The 25,571-nt window shown below is 36.1% G+C and overlaps 1 protein-coding gene across 12 annotated transcripts in view; it reads right to left on the bottom strand.

Annotated features, from left to right (window-relative positions):
• Positions 1–25,571, bottom strand: part of LARP1B (La ribonucleoprotein 1B) — a 129,408-nt gene that overhangs the window by 41,631 nt on the left and 62,206 nt on the right. For 11 of the 12 annotated variants that reach the window (XR_011490631.1, XM_070474854.1, XM_020901094.2 and 8 more), the window contains one exon: positions 11,179–11,302. The exons of the other annotated variant lie outside the window; for it this stretch is intronic. Coding sequence is in view for 10 of the 11 variants with exons in the window: in XM_070474854.1 (XP_070330955.1) it covers positions 11,179–11,302 (124 nt within the window). In the remaining variant the exon portion in view is untranslated. The remainder of the gene's footprint in view (positions 1–11,178; positions 11,303–25,571) is intronic. 12 annotated transcript variants of the gene reach the window in all.

Here is a 25,571-nt window from a genome sequence, read left to right on the forward strand (position 1 = left end):
TCAACATCATGTTGGAGGTCCCACTCAATGTAATAAGGAAAGACAATAAATGAAAGTATATAAAAATAAGAAATGAACTGCAGCTATTCACAAACAACATGACTGTGTCTACATGATCGATGCAGAAATCGATCAATATAAAATATATCAAAGAATCTATAGAAAAAGCTACTAGAACTATTACTGCTAAGTTTATCAATATCACAGGATACAAAGCTGTATTAGTCAGGATTCTCCAGGGTAAAGGAACCAATAGGATAAAAAAGATTTAATACGAGGAATTGGCTTACAAGATTATGGAGGGTGAGAAATCCCACAATCTGTCATCTATAAGCTGGAAACTTAGAAAAGCCAGTGGTGTAATTCAGCTCTGAGTCCAAAGGCCTGAGACCTAGGGGAGTCAATGATATAAATACCAGTCCGAAATGAGATGAGATGTCCCAGCTTAATGAGACAGCAAAAAAGGAGCAAATTCCTCCTTCCTCCACATTTTTGTTCTATTCAGACCTTCAATGGATTCGATGATGTCCACTCATACTGAGGATGGCAATCTACCCTGCCCAACAATTCAGATACTTACCTCACATAGAAAAAGAGTCACAGAGACACCCAGAAGCAATGTTTATCCAGACATCTGGGTGTCCTCTGATTCAGTTAAGCTGACACTTAAAATTAACATCACAAGGAATATTATGAAAAAAATTTATCCTATTTCTATATAACAGCAATAAACAATGGATAATAAAAAATTTAAAGCACCATTTATAGTGACACCAAAATCATAATATACTTAGGGACATAGCTAACAAAATGTGCACAAAATACAACAAAAATTATAAAACACTGAAGAACAAACATACTTAAAAGGAGAAGTATACCATATTCATAGACTGGAAGATTCAATACTGTTAAAATTTTATAATTCTTCCTAAACTAAACTGTAGATTAAATGCAGTTCCAATCAAAATACTAGTTGGAGTTTTTATAGACATTGATAAGCTATTTTTATAATTTATGTGAAAATGCAAGGAAACTAGAATAGTCAAAATATTTTGGAAATAAAAAGAGAAAAAAGGTGGACGGCACATACTGATTTTTAAGATTACAGTTATAAGGACTTCCCTGATGGTCCAATGGTTAAGAATTTGTCTTCCAATGTAGGGGATATGGGTTCAATCCCTGAGGAATTAAGATCCCACATGGCACAGGGCAACTAAATCCATGCACACAACTAGAGAGCCTGTGTACCACAACTAGAAAAATCCCCTTGCAGTGCAACAAAGACCCAACAGAGCCAAAAAAGAAAAAAGTTCTGCTCTTCAATAGGCACTCTTTTTCTGGCCACAACATGTAATTTTTGCAGGATCACAGTGCTCCAACCAGAGATTAAACCAGGCCACAACAGAGAAAGCCCTGGATCCTAACCACTAGACCACCAAGGAACTCCCCAATAGGCATTCTTAAGAGATGAAAAGATAATCTTTAGATTGGGGGAAGATATGTGAAAATTACATAGGTAATAAAGACTTGGATTAGAATAAAGAACTCTGAAAGCTCAGCAAGGAAACAACTAAAAGAAAAAAACAAATCTCAAAATACTTGAGCAATCACTTCACCAAAGATATACCAATAGCAAAAAAAAAAAAAGCTCAGCACTGTTAGTCATAATAAGACACTACTACACACCTAATAGAAAGGCAAAATAATTTAAAACATTACAATACCAAGTGCTGATGAAGACATGGATCAATTTGAACCCTCATACATTACTGATGGGGATGCAAAATGACATAGCCACTTTGGAAAACCATTAGACAGTTTCTTATAAAGTTAAACACACTTACCACATGACCCATCAATCCCACTCCAAGTATTTACCCAACTGACATGAAAACTTATCATCTTATCAAAACCTATAAGAAAATATTTATAGCATCTTTATCCACAATCACCAAAAATTAAAAACAACCCACATGTTCTTCAACTAATGGTAAACTGCTTACATCCATGTGATGGAATATTACTTACCAATAAAAAGGACACACAAAATATAGGTGAATCTCAAATGCATTACAGTAAATAAAAGAAGACAGACACAAAAGGTTACACTCCATACAATTCCACTTATATGATATTCCAGTAAAGGCAAAATTATGGGAGTAGAAAACAGAAAACAGGCTGCCAAAGGCTAGGCATGGGGTTGGCTACAAAGAGGCATAGGAGAATTTGAGTGGAGTAATAGAACTGTGCTGAAATGTGAGTAGGTGGTAATTGCAAGACTATGCATTTATCAAAATTCCCAAATCTGTATATGCAAAAAGTGAAATTTACTGAGTATCAATGATAGCTTATCTTTTTAAAAAAGAAGTAAAAAAGACAATTCTGGATCCCTGTAAAGTGGAATGAAAGGAAACAGATTAGGAGTTATTATAATTAACCAATGTAAAATGATGGTAGCTTTTGTGAGAGTGATAGAGAAGATGAGAAGTGGTTAGGTTCTGGATATATTTTAAAGGATAATGGAAATAATCTGCCAAGGAATAAGAAATAAGAGGTTGAAAGAGAAAGAGATCAAAAATAACATTGACATTTTTTTTATCCCTGTACAACTAGAAAGATACAGTTAATATCATAGAGATGTGGAAGTCTGGGAGAATTCCTTGGAAAGGGGTGGGAATTCAGACTTTCAATTATCATCATATGAAGTTTGACATGTTTATAAAATATCCAAGTGAAACTGTTGATATAAAGTTATTTATTCAGAATATCGGATGGAGTCTGTACATATAGATTTGATACTCGAGTCGGACACGACTGAAGCTACTTAGCAGCAGCAGCAGCATAAGGATGCCATTTAAAAACATGAAACTAAATACTATTACCTGCAGAATTACTGAGGATCAGAAAGAGAAGAAATTTGAAGAGTAAGTGTTCAAGCATCGAAAGCCTGGGGAAATGGGAAAGAAGCAGCAAATAAAAGACTCCATGAAGTTGAATGAGAGCTAAGCAAACAGTGTCTAAGAAGAATGTTTCAAGACAAAGAATGATTGATCCAATGCTGTCAGGAAAGATGATGATTGACTTGACCCGTCTTAAACACAGAGATCTCTAGAGGCACTATCTAAAGCTGATTTGGGGTGTGAGGGGCGGAAGCGTGTTTGGATCAGGTCTAGGGGATAAACAGGAGGATAGATATTAACGACAGTGAAAACAAAATGCTTTTTTTTTCTTCTCAAATTCTATTTTTTAAAGCACAGCAATTCTTTTTTATTACTATCAGTGTTTTACATCATTTCCCATCCTTTCACCTTTCAATCTTTGTGTATACTTATGACACACAAATAGCATAGAGCTGAATATCCTTTATATCCAATCCATAACTGTCTTTCTAACTGAAAGTTAATCTATTCAACATTTCTTAACAATATATTGGATTGATTTCTGTCTTCTTAATTTGTGCTTAATTTTATTTTTGTTCATATTTTTAAAAATTGGAGCACATGAAGGTTTATATACACACCCACAGACTTTAAAATACAGTTGATTTAGAAATGAAAATGAGAACAAGAAACTAAGTATGGAAAAAATCCAAGCTTTCCAAAAACACTGTATTAAAAAAATATCTTTTGGTAAATATCTGAGACTTTACTTAAACAGCATAATCATTTATACCCAGGTTGGTACCCACAAGCCCACCAAGGCCAAACCATAAATTTCAGATGCAGGCAAACCATTTGCAGACTCTCCAGATAGAATTTCTTCTGTTTCTCAGGAATTAAACATTGTATATATATATTAAACACTATATAGAGTGAATGAAGCACAAGCTGGAATCAAGATTGCCGGAAGAAATATCAATAACCTCAGATATGCAGATGACACCACCCTTACGGCAGGAAGCAAAGAAGAACGAAAGAGCCTCTTGATAAAAGTGAAAGAGGACTTTTGGACTCTGTGGGAGAAGGTGAGGGTGGGATGTTTTGAAAGAACAGCATGTATATTAACTATAGTGAAACAGATCACCAGCCCAGGTGGAATGCATGAGACAAGTGCTCAGGCCTGGTGCACTGGGAAGATCCAGAGGAATCAGGTGGAGAGGGAGGTGGGAGGGGGGACCGGGATGGGGAATACATGTAACTCCATGGCTGATTCATGTCAATGTATGACAAAACCCACTTAAATGTTGTGAAGTAATTAGTCTCAAATTAATAAAAATAAATGAAAAAAAAAAAGAAAGAAGGCAAAAACTCACACACAAAAAAAGTGAAAGAGCTGGCTTAAAACTCAACATTCAGAAAACTAAGATCATGGCATCTGGTCCCATCACTTCATGGCATATAGATGGGGAAACAATGGAAATAGTGACAGACTTTATTGGGAGGGGGGGTCCAAAATCACTGCAGATGGTGACTGCAGTCATGAAATTAAAAGACGCTTGCTTCTTGGAAGAAAAGCTATGACCAACCTAGACAGCATGTTAAAAAGCAGAGATATTACTTTGCCAACAAAGGTCCGTCTAGTAAAAGCTATGGTTTTTCTAGTAGTCATGTATGGATGTATGAGTTGGACTATAAAGAAAGCTGAGCACCGAAGAATTGATGCTTTTGAACTGTGGTGTTGGAGAAGACTCTTGAGAGTCCCTTGGACTGCAAGGGGATCCAACCAGTCAATCCTAAAAGAAATCAGTCCTGGGTATTCATTGGAAGGACTGATGCTGAAGCTGAAACTCCAATACTTTGGCCACCTGATGCAAAGAACTGACTTATTGGAAAAGACCCTGATGCTGGGAAGGATTGAAGGTGGGAGGAGAAGGGGATGACAGAGGATGAGATGGTTGGATGGCATCACCGATTTGATGGACATGAGTTTGGGTGAACTCTGGGAGTTGGTGATGGACAGGAAAGCCAGGTATGCTGCAGCTCATGGGATCGCAAAGAGTTGGACATGACTGAGCAACTGAACTGAAACACTATATTAAATTTTTAAAATTAATTCCCCTTGTTCTTTATGGTTTCTATAAGCTATCCATGTATCCATGAATTTTATATAAGACTAAATTTAGTGAACTGGTTTTTTTTTACATCATCTGCTTTTAAGATTAAACCATTTTGTCACAAGTAGCTTTAGATCTTTTATTTTCCACTACTGCATATTTTTCCTTTATGTAAATATATGACATCTTATATTCTATCAATGGGTGCTTTTTAGTTTTCATTTGTTTTTTATATTATGAACAATGCTGCTATAAATGTTCTTTTTGATAAGCATTTGCAAGAGTATCTCCTAAAGCGAAACTGTTGGCTTATAATATGGTATATCACTGTGGTTTTAATTGGCAAATCTCAGCAAAGTAGAGTATGGTATCTTTTCATATTTATTGCCATATAATTTTTGTCTATGTAAAGTTCCAGTCTGTTTCATTTACTACTTCTTCTACTGATGTTAATCTTTTTTCGTATTGATTTATTCATATATAAGTATAGTTGATGTACAATATTTTATTCATTTCAGGCATACAGCATGGTGACTCAACATATTTATGAACTTTATTCCATTTAAAGTTATTACAAAACAATGGCTATATTCCTATGTACTGTACATTATAATGTATAATGTAGCTTATCAATTTTATACATAGGAGTATGTTTTTCCTAGGGATTTCCCTATGGCTCAGATGGTAAGTAATCTGCCTGCAATAAAGGAGACCTGGGTTCAATCCCTGGGTCAGGAAGATCTCCTGGAGAAGGAAATGGCAACCCATTCCAGTATTCTTTCCTGGAGAATTCCATAGACAGAGGAGGCTGGTGGGCTACGTCCATGGCGTCGCAAAGAGTTGGACATAACTAAGCAACTTAACACACACACGTTTCTCCTAATCTCATACCCCTATCTCCCCTACCCCACTCCTTCCCTCTAATTCTTGTTACCTTTATGCACTGTAAAATTTATCTCTTTGGGACATAACAATTTAGGAATGTGCCCATGGTATGGTATTAAGTAAAATGAGTAACATGAAGAGTGGCAGAGATGATGCAATTAAAACTGCATATGGGAGAATATTTATTTTTTGGCAGTGGAAGATACTGATGATTGACCAGATCACTGTCTTTAAGAGGGCTCCATTTTCAAATGAATAACATGTATTTTTGTAACTGTGAACCATATCCTCTATGCTTTTTTCCTTTTGAAAGTAGAGTGCTATATTTTTTCCTTTCACACAGAGCAACACATTAGCCCAGTTAACAATAAAAATTACTGATTTTATCAGGGGATCAGAGCGTAATCTGTAGTTTATTCCAAGACTTTGCATATTTCTTTAATAATTCTCATAGGCTATAATCCAAGATGCCAAACCAAACAAAGATGCTAACATGAAATCTTTGTTTATTTAAAATGTGGTCACTTCTAAGCAGACATTTCTCCAAAGAAGACATACATATGACTAATAAACACGTGAAAAGCTGCTCAACACTGCTCAACATTAGAGAAATGCAAATCAAAACTACAATGAGGTATTGTCTCACACCAGTCAGAATGGCCATCTTCAAAAAGTCTACAGACAATCAATGTTGGAGAGGGTGTGGAGAAAAGGAAACCCTCCTGCACTGTTGGTGGGAATGTAAATTGATACAACCACTATGGAGAACAGTATGGAGATTTCTTAAAAACGATGAATAAAACCACCACATGACCCAGCAATCCCACTCCTGGGCATATACCCTGAGGAAACCATAATTGAAAAAGACACATGTACCCCAATGTTCAGTGCAGCATTATTTACAATAGCTAGGACATGGAAGCAACCTAGATGTCCACTGACAGATGAATGAATAAAGAAGTTGTGGTACACATACACATAAGTGTATACTGGAATCTTATTCAACTATAAAAAGGAACACGTTTGAGTCAGTTCTAATGAGGTGGATGAACCTAGAGCCTATTATACAGAGTGAAAGAGAAAGACAAATATGGTATATTAATACATATATACAGAATCTAGAATGGCATCACCGACTTGATGGGCATGGGTTTGAGTAAACTCCGGGAGTTGGTGATGGACAGGGAGGCCTGGCGTGCTGTGATTCATGGGGTCTCAAAGAGTCAGACACAACTGAGCGACTGAACTGAACTGAGAAAGATGGTACTGATGATCCTCCTGCAGAGCAGCAAAGGGGATGCAGACATAAAGGACAGACTTGTGGACACAGCAGGGGAAGGAGAGGGTGGGATGATTTGAGAGAGTAGCATTGAAACACATGCATTACCATATGTAAAAATAGATAGCTGGTGGGAATTTGCTGTATGGTGCAGAGAACCCAAAGTCCGTGCTCTGTGACAACCTAGGAGGGGCGGGATGGGGAAAAAAGGTGGGAGGGAGGGGACATATGTATACCCATGGCTAGTTCATGTTGACATGTGGCAGAGACTCTCACAATATTGTAAAGTAATTATTATCCAATTAAAAATAAAATAAAAACGTGGTTACTTCTTTAACCATGAAAAAAATACACATGCTAACTCTGATTTCAATAATCACTTTAAAAGACTCTGAGTCACTGAATTTTAAAACTGTATTGCATAGCATAGCATAATTTATTAAAAAGTTAAAAGTGGATACCAGGAATTTAAATAAATAAATAAAATAAAATATACCTCATGGGACTTTAATTCTATGATGTAGGGAGGAGCATAAATTGTTAATTTTAATGTATTCAAATTAAACAACATGAAAAATCTTATAATTACTCTGAACATCCCTAGTGAAATACCCTAAGAACATTTTTAAAGTTTAAAAGTATAAAGTTTTAAGTTCAAATTTTAAATGTTTAAAGAACTTTAAAACAAGTAAGCGTCTTTTAGTATTTACAGTAATATTATTGTTATTCTTAAATTATTATAGGATAAACAATTCTGTTACTGTGCATAGGAATATTTTTTTTCATGTAAGTAAAAAGTGGTACAAATATAAAATCTAATAAATTAAAACCTTTAATCTTAAATGTGAACAAAAAATTATCAACATAAATTCATAATGTAATTTTCCTTAAAAAAATTTCCAAGCTCTTTCAATGGAGAAGGCCTAGAAACAATAAGCAACTCAATAGCAACTAGAATACTGATAAAGCTTAACATCAGGCCAGTTGGCAAATAAGGCAGTTAAGAATCCAACTGCATTATCACAAAACAAAGCAACGAAAGGTAGATAAAATCATTAAACTGATAAACAGCACACATATCAACAAGATGAGAGTATAATTCATCTAACATATTTAAGAGATCATAGTGGTATTTTAATCAAAGTATAGTTGATGCACATTATATAAGTTGTAGATGTACAATATAGTGATTCACAATTTTTGTAAAGATAATACTCCATTTAGAATTAAAATAATATTGGCTATATTCCCCATATTATACACTATACCCTTGTAGCTTATATCACACATAATAGTTTGTACCTCTTAAACCCCTAACCTCATAATTTCCCCCATTCCCTCTCCCCACTGGAAACCACTAGTTTGTTCTCTGTATCTGTGAGTCTGTTTCTTTTTTTGTTATAGTCACTAGTTTGTTGTATTTTTTAGATTCCACATATAAGAAATATCATAGAGTATTTGTCTTTGTCTGATTTATTTCATGTAGTATAATGCCCTCCAGGTCTAACCATGTTGCTGCAAATCACAAAACTCTGTTCTTTTTTTATGGCTGAGTAGTCTGTCTATATGTACCATACCTTCTTTATTTATTCATCTGTTGATGGACACTTAGGTTGCTATAGATTTGTAGTATAGTCTTAATTAGGGATTCTGATTCTTCCAACTGTTATTCTTTCTCAAGACTGCTTTGAGTCTTGAGAAATAATAATTTGGTACCTTTCGTGCTTCCAGTTTATTCTAGTTCTGTGACAAATGCCATTGGCATTTTTTTGTGGGGTGGGGGGCTGCACTTGGTCTTCATTGCTGTGCATGGGCTTTCTCTAATTGTAAAGAGTGGGGGCTAATACTCTCCAGTTGAGGTGTATGGGCATGTCACTGTGGTGGCTTCTTTTGTTGTGGAGCTCTGGCTGTAGGGTGTGAGGGCTTCAGGAGCTGTGGCTCATGGGCTCAGAAGTTGCAGCTTTCGGGTTTCAGAGATAAGACTCATTAGTTGTAGCGTAGTGGCTTAGTTGCCCCATAGCATGTGGAATCTTCCTGGACCAGGGATCAAACCCTGTGTCCCCTGCATTGGCAGGCAGATTCTTTACCACTAGAATACCACAGAAGTTTGTCATTGGTATTCTGATAGGGACTGCACTGAATCTGTTGATTGTCTTGGATAGTATGTTCACTTTAAAATATTAATTCTTCCAATCCGAGAACAAGGTATATCTATCCATCTGTCTCTGTCATCTTCAATTTCTTTCATCAGTTTCTGACAGTTTTCCAAGTACAGGTCTTTCACCTCTGTAGGCAGGTTTATTCACAGGTATTTTATTATTTTTAATGTAATTGTAAATGGGACGGTTTCCTTAATTTCTCTTTCTGATAGTATGCAACTGATATCTATATATATATATTAATTTTGTATCCTGCAACTCTACCAATTTATTGATGAGCTCTAATAGTTTTGATCATAGTAATAATTTTTAAATAAAACAAAGAAACCAAAAAGACTCTTCATTGCTCACCAAAGAAAGATGTAGACAACCAGCTCGTTACTTTGGAAACAGTAAACAAAAGCAAAGAATTAAGTATTTATTCCTTTTCCTGTTAGAACTCTAACTCAGGATAAATAGTCGATTAACAGAAATTCTCTTTACAGATGTAATCTACTAAATTAAGAAAGAATTATGAAAACAGAATTATCATTGGTTTGAAGCCCCATGTGAACCAAAAGCTACAAGCAATGATTGTCAATAGCTAACACCAACAAAAAGAGAGAATCAAGCATTATGTGCCTCATGGTGTAGTTTTCAAAACAATATATGACATATTCTTGCAGAAATGTGAGCCTCAGTCTGTTCAAGCCTCTGTATCAAAATCACAATTAAGGAAAATTAAGGACCAGAAAGTGGCTAGATGAAACCATGGGGATGCAATCAGCAAAATCCAGAATGTGAGATACTATACAGGGCAAACTATCTAGTTTCTACAACAATAAAGTTCAAGGGGGAAAAAAAAAACCAGTATGACCTATATACTAAAAGAGACATATCAACATATTGCAATGTTTGGAACCATTATGTATCCTGATTTTTTTTTTTTTAAGTGAGGAATGAGAAAATTTGAAAACCAACTAGATATTTCATATTAAGGAATTTTACTAACAATTTTAGTATGATAATGGTACTGGGTTATTTATGTGTTAAAATAGATGTCCTTTTCTTTTTAATAACATATACAAACATACTTACAAATGAAAAAATATAAATAATATGATTAAGAGTTTGCTTCAAAATAATTCAATGGGAGGTAAAGAGAATGAGTGGAGTCAAGATGATTACGTAGCTAATGCATAGGTAGATAATGGGTACATGGTGTTTCATTATACAATTTGCTCTATTTTTGCATATGTCTGAAGTTTTCCAAATTAAAAGTTTTTCTTTAATCTGCCTTCCAGAAAAACTATAATAAAATCAGTTACACTTGCCTGAAAATGTCAGATTCAATTTATGAATCTCCCAAATGTATTTACATTTTCACACAAAGCTAAGGCCTTAAAGCAAAAGAATTATACTGATGGTATATTTTAAGAAATCAGCAAGTCAGTGAAAAATTTTCCTTATATTGTGAAGAGAAGGATTCCCAGCAAACTTAAAATCAAGAAAGACACATAAAGAACCAACCAATTCAGCTTACTTTTTAAGTAAGCATTTGGGTTTGAGAATGATCTGGTAATATAATAGACAACTCCTGTCTCACCTTTGTCATTGATTACCTGCCTGTTTACCAAGAGTAAGATGGGATTTCAACTATGTCCATTTACTACATGACTGTCTTACCAAATTTACAATCTATTTTTTTAAGTCTTTAAAATGTTCTTAAGTTCATCAAAGGATAAATAAAAGCTGAGTTTTAAAATTCTGGTCTTTTATCAGACACCTAAGTGTTTTCCACAAATAACAAGGCAGCAAACTTTAAAAACAATTTAGAACTGCTTTAATATTATTGACATTTACAGAAAAGCAGACTTACATACCTTGCCTGGACTGTGAAGCTGCTACAGGAACTTCTTGGTTTGGCTCAAAAGGAAGCTCAGGTGTTAGGTTTTCAAACTGCTCTTTACTAATGAGATTTAGCTTCTTAAAGTTCTCAACTTCTTGCTAAAGTAGAATGGAGGAATCTAATTACTAAACTGGCTAAGAGAGTAACCAACAGACAATAATTGATACCAATCTCAAAAAAATGAGTTTTAAAAACTGGAATTGATTGCAACAGAATAAAAAAAGATGTTCCAATAAAGAATCTAGCATTATACTTAAAAATAATTAATATTCAGAGTCTAAAGGTGGCATCAAGAACCCTTAAATGATATGAACATTTTATAATTAAAACATATTATAAGAACATACATTCTTATCATTAATTACTTATTGAGCATTGACACACAAGACCATTAAGGTATTATAGAGGTTACAAAGTAATCTAATACACGTTCCCTATCCTTAAGGAATTTACCAGTTAGAGAGAAAGGAGTGTACAAATAAAAATAATATTAGACAGTATATGAAAAGTGTAATATTTGGTATAAGAATTGAGATCATAAGGGAGGCATCACAGAGGAGATGAGACAAAAGAAGCTCCTTAAATGAGAATTTAGAGAAAGGGAAAAGAATCCTAAATTAGGTACTATGAGCACAGATGAGAAGCTTGAAATAAACAGTCATTTATTAGAAGATAATTCAATAAATGAGAGAATTTATTTAGAACTAGTGGCAAAAAAGCCTAATAAGTAAGTTGGAGAAAGCTAGTAGACCTTTAATACTAGTTCAAGAGGTTTCTACCTTATTTTCTAATAGAGGAAACATGTGATGAAAGATAAATCTAGATGGATCTGAAGATTCATTTCCAAACCCCTTTTATAAGCTTAGCAGCAAGGATGCTGAGTAGGTCTAAGTTGTTAGCTCTAAGAAAGAATGGGCCCATCCATGTCCCTAGGCGCCCTTCTAATTTTTGTTAGATAATTACTTAGATTTTCCCTGCCCTGAACTTCAAATACGCAAAACATTACAAAGGTAGAGGCCATTCTCTACTGGAAGGTTATTTGGTCATAGTGCATGACGACTATCCAAACCTGGCCAAAGCCGCAGGGGGAGCAGGGAAAGAGTTTGAGGGGCTGCTTATATTGTATTACATCTGGTTATTTTCCCCAATAAACCCTATATCATGTCTACATCACTCAGTGCTAATATGTCCATAACCTTTTACAGCGTAACATCTAAAAAGAATGGACACAGGTAAAAGACAATATTATTTGTCTGATGAATCAAATTAAACAACATCATTACAAAATAGTTGTGACATCTTGCTCTTAACAGCTAACCAAACCACCTTTTCCTTCTTTCTTCAAATATGAATAGCTACTTGCCAGTTCACACCATTTTTGAGATCCAGTTAGCCTTTCAAAATAGGATCTATCTTTTTTCCATGAAAATGTCTGAAATGATTACTTCCCCCATACCAAAATTACTTTCCCAAAGGTCTTCAAGAAACTCTTCAAGCTAATTCAGAGTCATTACTCTTCACTGGCCCTTATCTTGCTTACAGAGCTTGCTATTAGCAACTCTCACTTCAGTGAACATTTATTGTATGCTTCTCACATGCCATAAATGAATAAAAACAGTTCTATTCTGATAGGAACACAAATTATATGTTTCTGTTTAGTTTTTAATTTTTAAAATTAACTAAGGTATAACATACCCAAATTTATATATACATATACACATTATTGAGGACATAAATCACAAGTTTATATCTCAAGGAGGGGTCAAAAGTGAATGAACCTGTGGGACCACCATTTGGGTAAAGATATAACTAAGCACCCTGGAAGTACCCTTCATGCACCTTCCTATTACTACCCTCTTTCTTCCTAAAGATAACCGAACACTCTGACTTTAATTCTATAGATTCATTTGCCTGTCTTTCAATTTTATAAAAAAAGCAGTAACATATGGTTTCTTTTACACGAAAATATCTTTATGAGATTCATTATAGTTTGTGACTCTACACCAGAGATCAGCAAACTAAAGCCCCTAAAAGCCAAAGTTTGTTTTTGTTAAGTAGTTTTATTGGAACACAACCACACCTATTTGTTTACATACTGCATATGGCTGGCTCCAGTGCTACAACTGCATGGTTGAATAGTTGCCATAGTCAATGTATGACACACCACGCCTGAAATATTTACTACATAGCTCTTCATAGAAAAAGTTTATCCATCCTTGCAATAATCAAACCTGGTTTTTAAAAAATCCATTCTACTGCTGATGAGCATTCAGGTCCTTTTCAGACTATAGTCATTATAAAAAATGTTACCGCAACTATGTTTTTACAGAACACTTACTTTGGTCAACAGACATATTTTTTCCCTCTTTAAGAAAAAATTCTTATAGGCATATAGTTGATTTACAATGTTGTATTACTTTCAGGTGTACAGTAAGTGAATCAGTTACACATATATTCACTTTTAAAGATTCTTTTCCCATTTAGATCATTACAGAGCATTGAGTAGAGTTTCCTATGCTATACAGCAGGTTATTATTAATTATCTGTTTTATATATAGTAGTCTGTACATGTCAGTACCAATCTCCCAGTTTCTCTCTCCCCCTGCCCTATCCCCTGGTAACCATAAGTTTGTTTTCTATATCTGGGACTCTTAAAATAGAGCTTGCTTTCTTTTCTCTCTCTCTCTTCTTTTTGGCTGCATAACATGGCATGCGAGATCTTAGTTTCCAGATCAGGGATTAAATCCACGCCTCCTGCAGCAGAAGTGTGGAGTCTTAATCACTGGACCACCAGGTTAGTCTCTTTCCCTCTTTTTCTTTTAAACTGAAGTATAATTGACATTTATTTTATGATTGTGAGAGCTGGACCATAAAGAAGACAGGGCACCAAAGAACTGATGCCTTCGAACTGTGGTGCTGGAGAAGACTCCTGAGAGTCCCCTAGGCTGCAAGGAGATCAAACCAGTCAATCTTAAGGTAAACCTACCCTGCATACTCATTAGAAGGACTGATGCTAAAGCTGAAGCTCCAGTATTTTGGTCACCTGATGCAAACGACCAACTCATTGGAAAAGTCCCTGATGCTGGGAATGACTGAGGCCAGAAAGAGAAGAGGGCATCAGAGGATGAGATAGCTGGATGGCATCACCAAAGCAATGGACATGAAGTTGGGCAAACTTTGGAAGATGGTGGATAGGGAGGTGTGGCATGCTACAGTCCATGGGGTTGCAAAGAGTCAGACACAACTGGGTGACTGAACAACAACAATAATTGATATATAATATTCTATGTTATGAGGGCTATCCCCAGGGGCTCAACAGTAAAGAATCTGCCTACAATGCAAGAGACTTGCAGGATATGCCACTTCCATTCGTGGGTCGGGAAGATCTCCTGGAGTAGGAAATGGCAACCCACTCCAGTATTCTTGCCTGGAGAATCCCATGGGCAGAGGGGCCTGGTGGGCTACAGTCCAGGGGGTTACAAAGAGTTGGACAAAACTGAGCAACTAAACAACAGCAAGAATGATTCTAAGTGATAGGGGTACAACATAGTGGTGCACAATTTTTAAAGGTTATATTCCATTTATAGTTATTATAAAACATTGGTTATATTCCTTGGGTATGTACAACATATCCTTATATCCTTATCCTATACTCAACAGTTTGTACTTCTTACTAACCCACCTCTATATTGCCTATCCCTCCTTTCCTCTCCTGCTGGTAACCACTAGTTCGTTCTCTATATCTGTGAGAATGTTTCTTTTTTGTTATATTCTCTAGTTCGCTGTGTTTTTTAGATTCCACATATAAATGAGATCATACTTCCTCTGACTTACTTCATTTAGCATAATTCTAAGTCCATCCACATTGCCGCGAATGGCAAAATTTTGTTCTTTTTGTGGCTGAATAGTATTCCACTGTGTCTGTGTGTGCACATAAACACATAAATACATACACCACATCTTCTTTATCCACTCATCTGTTGATGCACATTTTGGATGCTTCCATATTTTGGCAATTGTAAATATTGCTGCTATGAACATTGGGGTGTGTGTATCTTGTTAAATTAAGTGTTTTTGTTGTTTTCTCAGATATACACCCAACACTGGATCTGTTGGGTCACATGGTGCTTCTACTTTTAGATTTTTGAGAAACCTCCATACTGCTTTCCACAGTGACTGCACCAATCTACATTCCAACCAACAGCGTAGGAGGATTCCCTTTTCTCCATACCTTCACCAACATTTGTTATTTGTGTTCTTTTGGATGAGAGTCATTTTGACAGATGTGAGGTGATATCCCATTGTGGTTTTGATTTGCATTCCCCTGATGATTAATCATGCTGAGCATCTTTTCATGTGCCTGTTGGCCACCTCTCCTCTTGGGAAAAATGTCTATTCAGTTCTTTGACCCATTTTTTAATCTTTTTTTTTTTTTTTTTTATATTGAGTTGTATGAGCTGTTTGTACATGCTGGATATTAACCCTTTACTGGTCATATAATTTGCAAATTCTCTCAGTCGGTAGAGAGGTTGTCATTTCCTTTTGCTGATGATTTCCTTTGCTGTGCAAAATTTTTTTAAGTTTAATTAGGTTCCATTTGTTTATTTTTTGCTTTTATTCCCTTTACTTTAGGAGACAGACCCCCCCAAAAAAAAATTTTTCCTGTGATTTATGACAGCAGACATGGCATACATTTTTACTGAGTATTTACTAGGAGTGGAATTGCTGAATTGGGTGGTGTACTTCAGCTTTAGTAGAAATTAGCAAATATGTTTTCATAGTGGTTGTGCCTATTTATATTCCAACTAGCAATATATAATTCATATTGCTCTACATCCTCATCAACCCTTTGGATTGTAAGTTTTTAAAAATTTAGTCCTTTTGAAAATGATGAAACTATGGATATAAACATTCTGAATGGACCTCAAGGGCATTATGATTGAAAAAAAATGTCAGTCTCAAAGGGTAACATGCTATAAGGTTCCATTTATATAACATTCTCAAAATGACAACATTGCAGAGATAGGGAACAGATTAGTGGCTACCAAGGTTTAGGAATAGCAGAAGTGAGGCAGATGGGTGTAAATTTAATAGCAGAAGGAACATAACTGGCTATTAATGAATATTTGTTGAAAAAAATAAATGCCATCCCTTTGGTTCAGCTCTTCATTTCATCCCTGGATTACAATTAATGAATTGTAATTCATCCTCTGCCCTCCCCTACTCTGACCTAAGCTAATGCCTCTGTGAGATTAAAACCTTATTAAACCATATTTTGATCATACTACTTTTCTTTATAAGAAGTGCAATCACTCCTTATTCTAAATTTCTACATAGTTTTTAAGACACTTCACAATCTGCTCCGAAACCCATCTACCCAAACAATCTTTGGCTTCAGTACATTAAAACAGTATTGATATTTAACTTATAGAAATTTGATTTTACTTGTTCAACAACAAAAACTTTTCAAGTTATTTTTTAATGCAACAACCATTCTACTCAAAGAACATATGCACGCACTGGAGAACTTAAGCCCTAAAATGTTACCTCACATAAAGAAAAACACAACAAAAGGATATATATATTTTAATAATGTCTTGACCATGAAAAGATAGTGTCCAGGGAATCCCCTGGTGGTTGAGTAGTTAGGATTCTGCACTTCCATTGCTGGGAGCCCTGGTTGGATCCTTGGTTGGGGACATAACTACAAGCCATGCAGTGCAGCCAAAAAAAGGATTAAAAGGTAAAGTGTCCATTCAAACAAGTACAGTTTCACTGAGCACCATCACCATGTTTTTTTTAAAAAGTTGAGAACCACAGAGAAACACTAACTAAATCTAAAAATAAGCTCTTAGGAAAAAGATGACCATGAACAGAAAGAGCCACCAAGTTAGAATCTTCATAAATTTGCTCAAGTGCTTCCAACAGTGAAATACTTGAGTGTTTTATAAATATGATCCTGCTACATTATCATACACATAGTAAGTTTACATATGCATATTATGATATGAGGTTGTGCTTAAAACCATATACATACTTTATGACTGGTTAAAGGGAATTTTAAGGGTATTTTGGCCATACTCAATTTTCACCTTAAAAAGGACCATAGAACCAACTCCCAAATAAATTTTGACTTTACTGCATTAGAGAAGACAGTTATGTCTTCTTAGGCCAATCAATGTTGAGCAACTTTTCTTTACTCAAGAAAGTCATTAAAAATTACAAACTATATTTTTCATAAATTTTCTTTTATCACAATATTAAAAAGTACATCTGTGTTATACATCACTGTAATTCCATCAAAGAAGGAATAGGTCAGAATTTTATATGTAGAATTTTATAAACTACATATTACATTGCAATAGCTAACTTTAACATTATCTTTGAAGGAGATACTTTAGAAACTGATTTGCTTTTCATTTATTGACATATATTATTTTAGTGTTCTTGGTCATTCTTCAATCCACTTTTTTAAAACACAAGATTTTAATCATCACTGTTCTTAGCAATAATCACAAGGTTTTAACATTTTCTTAAGAGATAGTTCACCCATTTCCAGCACCAGTGGCTACCTTTCCCAGCTGGACTACCTATTCTGTTTTGATTTTGTACATTTCCAAATACTGCCTAAAAACCAAGACTAAGCTCTTGCCTGCATCAAGGGATGAAAAGTTTGACAGAAGTTATAAAGGAGCAAAATTCAACCACGGTTTTAGCAGTTGTAAAAACATTTCTCTGCCACAGAAACCTGAAAAGGAAATCAAGCAGAGTTCCAGGAAAAGGCAAGATATGAGTCACTTGTAGGGCTGACTAGTCCATACCTTAAACTGAACATACAAAAGAGGTTCCTAGTCCAAGTTCAACAAACGGGAAACATAAAGGACCTTGGGCCTGTAAATGCCACGACAGCAGGGACTTTTTATTTAACTTAACACTGTCTACAAATGCCTACCACTATACTTGACACCTCACAGGTACTCAGATATCTGTAATGAGTGAACAAATGAATGGATGATTGAATGAAAAACAAGACAGAAACTGAAGTCAAGAAGAATGTGTTCCACAGACTTAGGGAATAAACTAGTTGCTGGGGGGAAGGATGGGGGAAGGGATAGTTAGGGAGTTTGGGATGGGCATCTACACACTGCTATATTTAAAATGGATAACCAACAAGGACCTACTGCATAGTACAAGGAACTGTGCTCAATGCTATGTGGCAGCTTGCGTGAGAGGGGAGCCTGGGGAAGAAAGGATACATATATATGTATGACAGAGTCCTTTTGCTGTCCACCTGAAACTATCACAATATTTTAATCAACTATACTTCAATAAAAAGTTTAAAAGAAAGTATACTGTATGGTAACACTTAGATAAAGTTCAAAACCAGGCCAAAGGGGGAAAAAAAAAAGATGGCTGTAACAATTTAATCTAGCACCAACTGCAGTATCTCAGTTCCTATTGCACCATTCTTTACAAAGACTGAATTCTGTCAGACTAACTTTATGATGTAAGAGTTATATCTTTTGCTTCTTCATATGATAGAGGAGTTCATATAAGCCTATTTCTCCCAGTGAAAATAACTGAAAACTGATATAAGTCTCCCTAAGACATATCACTTTAGCTGCAGTGAAACTGAGCTAAAGACATATATTAAAGGCCAATAGTGTTGGAAGTGGAGAAGGGAATAGCAACCCACTCCAGTATTCTTGCCTGGAGAATCCCAGGGACAGAGGAGAGTGGTGGGCTGCCATCTATGGGGTCGCACAGAGTTGGACATGACTGAAGCAACATAGATGCATGCATGCATGCATTGGAGAAGGAAATGGCAACCCACTCCAGTATTCTTGCCTGGAGAATCCCAGGGACAGATTAGCCTGGTGGGCTGCTGTCTGTGGGGTTGCACAGAGTCGGACACGACTGACGCGACTTAGCAGCAGCAGCAGCAGCAACAGTGTTGGAAGATGATGACATATAGACCCAATTGAGAATGGAGACCCCTTGTTAACCACTCATCAACACCCAAGGAATCCAGCTGAGAAACACTTTAAAATTAGGCCATGCTATACAGTAAGGCCCACATTTTATAATAAGACTTACTCTAGATTCTCTAGCCCAGTACTCTTGCCTGGAAAATCCCATGGACGGAGGTGCCTGGTAGGCTGCAGTCCATGGGGTCGCTAGGAGTCGGACACAACGGAGTGACTTCACTTTCCCTTTTCAGTTTCATGCATTGGAAAAGGAAATGGCAACCCATTCCAGTATTCTTGCCTGGAGAATCCCAGGGACGGGGGAGCCTGATGGGCTGCCGTCTATGGGGTCGCACAGGGTCGGACACGACTGAAGCGACTTAGGAGCAGCAGCAGCAGATTCTCTAGCAGAGGTGTAACCCAATACTCGACAAGATGTTGAGGGGGCACAGAGTTTAGAGGTTAAATTCTATCAAGTTAGAGGTTTTCCACAGATCTGATCTAACAAAGAGTAAAATCAAGCCAACAAAATTTTAAGTTGGGCAGCCAATAAGACGAAAGAATCAACATTCCTCAGAGAAAGATGACAATGTATAATCTTTACAGTATAAACAGATAATATCTATAATGTCTAGTAGAAAGACATTTCTCATTTAATATCTAAAATGTAAAAAGAAACAGGCAATTGTAACACACAGTCAAGAAAATAACAGTCAATAGAAATTGTCTTCCAGATATTTCAAATGTTGGATTTTACAATAGGGACTTAGCTACTATAGAGTTATGTTTGAGGCACAAAAGGAAAAGATGATCTTAATGAGTGACGAGATAGGGAATTCCACCTAAAAAAGTAAGACTACAACAAAAATGAAGCAGGGCAAAGGCCAATAGAGAACACACTGGTCACAGCAAATGCCCTCTTCCAACAACACAAGAGAAGACTCTACCCTTGCACATCACCAGATGGTCAACACCGAAATCAGATTGATTATATTCTTTGCAGCCAAAGATGGAGAAGTGCTATACAGTCAGCAAAAACAAGACTGGGAGCTGACTGTGGCACAGACCATGAACTCCTTATTGCCAAATTCAGGCTTAAATTGAAGAAAGTAGGGAAAACCACTAGGCCATTCAAGTATGACCTAAATCAAATCCCTTATGATTATGCAGTGGAAGCGAAAATAGATTCAAGGGATTAGATCTGTTAGACAGAGCACCTGAAGAGCTATGAATGGAGGTTCATCACACTGTACAGGAGACAGGGAACAAGACCATCCCCAAGGGAAAAAAAAAATGCAAAAAGGCAAAATGTTTGTCTGAGGAGGCCATACAAATAGCTGCAAATAGAAGAGAAGTGAAAAGGCAAAGGAGAAAAGGAAAAATATACCCATCTGAATGCAATTCTTTGGAATAGCAAGGAGAGATAGGAAAGCCTTTCTCAGTGATCAATGCAAAGAAATAGAGGAAAACAATAGAATGGGAAAGACTAGAGATCTCTACAAGAAAATCAGAGATACCAAAGTAACATTTCATGCAAAGATGGGCACAATAAAGGACAGAAATGGTATAGACCTGACAGAACCAGAAGATATTAAGAAGAGGTGGCAAGAATACACAAAAGAACTATACAAAAAAGATTTTCATGACCATATGATCACGATGGTGTGTTCACTTAGAGCCAGACATCCTAGAATGCGAAGTCAGGTGGGCCTTAGGAAGCATCATTATGAACAAAGCTAGTGGAAGCGATGGAATTCCAGTTGAACTATTTCAAATCCTGAAAGATGATACTGTGAAAGTGCTGCACTCAATATGCCAGCAAATTTGGAAACTCAGCAGTGGCCACAGGACTGGAAAAGGTCAGTTTTCATTCCAATCCCAAAGAAAGGCAATGCCAAAGAATGTTCAAACTACCACACAATTGCACTCATCTCACATGCTAGCAAAGTAATGCTCAAAATTCTCCAAGCCAGGCTTCAACAGTACGTGAACCATGAACTTCCAGACATTCAAGTGGTTTTAGAAAAGGCAGAGGAACCAGAGATCAAATTGCCAACATCTGTTGGATCATCAAAAAAGCAAGAGACTCCAAGAAAAATATCTATTTCTGTTTTATTGACTATGCCAAAGCCTTTGACCATGTGGACCACAACAAACTGTGGAAAATTCTGAAAGAGATGGGAATACCAGACCATCTGACCTGCCTCCTGAGAAATCTGTATGCAGATCAGGCAGCAACAGTTCGAACTGGACATGGAAAAACAGACTGGTTCCAAATCGGGAAAGGAGTACATATAGGCTATATATTGTCACTGTGCTTATTTAACTTATATGCAGAGTACATCATGAGAAACACTGAGCTGGATGAAGGACAAGCTGGAATCAAGATTGCTGGGAGAAATATCAATAACCTCAGATATGCAGATGACACCACCCTTATGGCAGAAAGTGAAGAAGAACTAAAGAGCCTCTCAATGAAAGTGAAAGAGGAGAGTGAAAAAGTTGACTTAAAACTCAACATTCAGAAAACTAAGATCATGGCAACTGGTCCCATCACTTCATGGCATATAGACGGGAAAACAATGGAAACAGTGAGAGACTTTATTTTGGGGGGCTCCAAAATCACTGCAGATGGTGACTGCAGTCATGAAATGAAAAGATGCTTGCTCCTTGGAAGAAAAGTTATGACCAACCTAGACAGCATGTTAAAAAGCCTAGACATTACTTTGCCAACAAAAGTCTGTCTAGTACAATCTATGGTTTTTCCAGTAGTCATGTATGAATGTGAGAGTTGGACTGTAAAGAAAGCTGAGCACCAAAGAATTGATACTTTTGAACTATGGTGCTGAAGAAGACTCTTGAGAGTCCCTTGGACTGCAAGGAGATCCAACCAGTCCATCCCTAAAGGAAATCAGCCCTGACTATTCATTGAAGGACTGATGTTGAAACTGAAACTCCAATACTTTGGCCACCTGATGCGAAGAGCTGACTTGAGGGAAAAGACCCTGATGCTGGGAAAGACTGAAGGCGAGAGGAGAAGGGGAAAACAGAGGATGAGATGGTTGGATGGCATCACTGACTCAGGGGACATAAATTTGCGTAGACTCTAGGATTTGGCGATGGACAGAGAGGCCTGGCCTACTGTAGTCTTGGGGTCGCAAAGATTCGGACAGGACTGAGCGACTGAAATGAACTGACAACAAAATATAAACTATATAACTGAAAACTTCGTGCTTGAATGTGCTTAAGAATAGAACAAAGATGGCATTAATTAAAATGAAGACAGATTTGCAGAACAATTTAATCTATAAAACAGACAAAATATATGTAAGAAAACAGAAAAAAACTTCAGGAGTCTATGAAACTACTGAATGGTGTAACATACAAATAATACAAATTCCCAAATAAAAACAGTAAGATTAAAAGTACAAAGTAACAACAGCTGAAATTTCCCCAGTTTTGAAGAAAAGCATCAAATTATTAGCCCACGAATTTCAGTTATCCTGAAATTGGATAAATTCAAAGAAAATCACTCTGAAACACATCACAGCAAAACTGCTGAAATATCAGTAGTAAAGGAGAAATCTTGAAAGTAGCCAGGGACAGAGGATGAGGGGAGGACAGATTAAGAAATATACTAGAACAACATTACAAATAATACTTGACTTATTAGAAACTGTATAGTACAGAAGACAATGGAATATCATCTTTAAAATGCCAAAACAAAAGACTGTCAATCCAGATTCTATATCTAATGAAGACATTAAAAAATTAGAATCAAATAAAGACATTATCAGTAAATGAAAGCTGAGATGTATTATTGTCAGATGTATACTACAAGAAATGTTAAAAAATGTTCTTCAGGTAGAAAGAGAAATCATATAGAAACTAGAAAAATAAAAGGAAACAGAAAGAATAAATATAAAAGACTATGATTTTCTTTTCACAATTTGCTTAAAAGACAACTATTAAAGCAACAGTATGATACTTTAAAATGGGATTTAGAATAAATGTAAAAGGATATGACAACACTAGCACAAAAGCAGTAGAATCATATTTTTGTAATTACCAACTATATTTATAAGCCAAGAAGTACTAAATGTCAAATGAGAAGTGAAAAGTGTGAAGTGATATAATAATGTCTCTAAATAGATCTTGAAAAGTTAAAGAAAGAAAGTCAAGTCGCTCAGCCGTGTCCAACTCTTTGTGACCCCATGGACTGTAGCCTACCATGCTCCTTCATCCATGGAATTTTCCAGGCAAGAGTATTGGAATGGGTTGCCATTTCCTTCTCTAGGGGATCTTCCCAACCCAGTGATCAAACCCAGCTTTCCCACATTGCAGGCAGACACTTTACGGTCTGAGCCACCAGGGAAGCTAAGTTAAGGAGGCATATTATTAGCACTAGAGTAACCAGTAAAAAATAATATTTAAAGAAGCATAACTAAGAAGCCAAAAGAAAATAAAACGTAATATTATAAAATGTTTGATTAGCTCAAAGAGGTCACAAAAGAAGTTAAAAGGAAATTAAAATATTAAAACTAATAAGACCCAATTATATGATGTCTACAAGAAATCTTCCTTTAAAATAAAGGCACTAATCGAGGAATTCGTTGGTGATCCAGTGGCTAGGACTCAGCACTTTCACTGCCAGGGCCCAGGTTTGATCCTTGGTTGGGGAACTGCAAGCCACCTGCTGTGGCAAAATAAATGATCAAAAATAAAGGCACTAATAGGTTGAAAGTGAAAAGATGAAAGAAAGCTGGTAACTTTGGCTTCAACATCAGCTTCAAGATATGGTATTACAAGAAATTAAGAGGTATATTTCAAAATGATTAATCAATTCATCAATAACACATAACAATATACACATATTGTATCTCATAACAGATGTACATACAGACATCATATATAGGAACGTGAAAGTGTTGGTTGCTCAGTCGTGTCCAACTCTGCAGCCTTCTGTCCATGGAATTCTCCAGGCAAGAATATTGGAGTGGGTTGTCATTCCCTTCTCCAGGGGAGCTTCCCAACCCAGGGATCAAACCTGGGTCTCCTGCACTACAGGCAGATTCTTAACCATCTGAGCCACCAGGGAAGTTCCCTGCATCATATGCATATATGTATTTAATAATAGAACTATAAAATTGATGTGGCAAAAACTGATAGCTCTAAAGGAAGAAATAAACAAATTTCAAGCATAACTAAAGATTTTAATATCCTTCTCTCAGTAATTTATACAAGAAAAAAACAAAACATCTACAGGATATATAAGATTTGAACAGCCCTATCAGATAATAACCAGGCATAATTGATATTTAAAGATTACACCTAAAACCTGCAGATTATAAATTATTTCCAAGTATACATAAATTTCCACCAAGATAAACCATATGCTGGGCCATAAAACAAGTCTCAATAAATTTTAAAAGACTGAAATCTAAACAAAACATTCTCTGATCTTAAAGGAATTAAATTAAAAGTCAATAAATGAAAGGTATCTCAAAAATCCCCAACACTGAATTGTATCTTTAAAAATGGTAAGACAACTATTGGTATTTTACCACATTAAAAAGAATAATTTAATCCCCCAGATACTTAGTGTGACGTAGTTAGAATAGGAAACAGGAGTCCAAAATGGTGGTGGCTAAAAGACAAGGAAGGGAAAAGCCTGCAAAAATAGAACAAAGGAAGGTCAAAGGAAGGTCTGAGGACTGGAGTGAGGACCTCAGGTAGAACAAGCAGCACTCCTGGCTAGCCCAATTGACATAGGGCAGGCCCAGGGGGGAGGAAAAACATAAAAAGAGGAGCCAAACGGCTCTCTCTTCTCTTCGCGTCTTTGGGTCGGCATTCCCTGACACCTCGAGGATGTATTTTCCTGCTATTTTCTAAATAAAACTGAGCTGTAACACGGAGCTGTAACACTGATCTGTCTAAGAGCTATAACACGGTCTGTTCGAGACCCAAGAGCTATAACACGGTCTGTGCAAGAGCTGTGACAGGCCAAGGGCTTTAATGTCCGTCATTCAAATCTTTGTTTTGACGAGACAGAACTGAGATTACACTCGCCTGACACTTAGAAATCTTTAAAACATACTTCTAAGGAATCTATGAGTCAAATAAGAAACCACATGGGAAATTATAAAATCTTTCAGACTGAATAATAAAAACACAACAGATCAAAATTTGTCAGATGCAATTAAAGCAGTGCTTAAAGATTATTTTATAGCTTTAAATGTCTGGAAAGGAAAAAGAAGAAAGGTTAACTAATGGACAATATGTTTCTACCTTAGGAAGCTAGAAGAAAAAGAGCAAATTATATCCAAAGTAAATATTAAGAGTAGAAATCAGTGATATAGAAAGGAAAATAATAAACACATAAAACAATATTGTGAGTATG

The sequence above is a fragment of the Odocoileus virginianus genome, chromosome 12 (assembly GCF_023699985.2).
Source record: "Odocoileus virginianus isolate 20LAN1187 ecotype Illinois chromosome 12, Ovbor_1.2, whole genome shotgun sequence".
Taxonomy (NCBI): domain Eukaryota; kingdom Metazoa; phylum Chordata; class Mammalia; order Artiodactyla; family Cervidae; genus Odocoileus; species Odocoileus virginianus.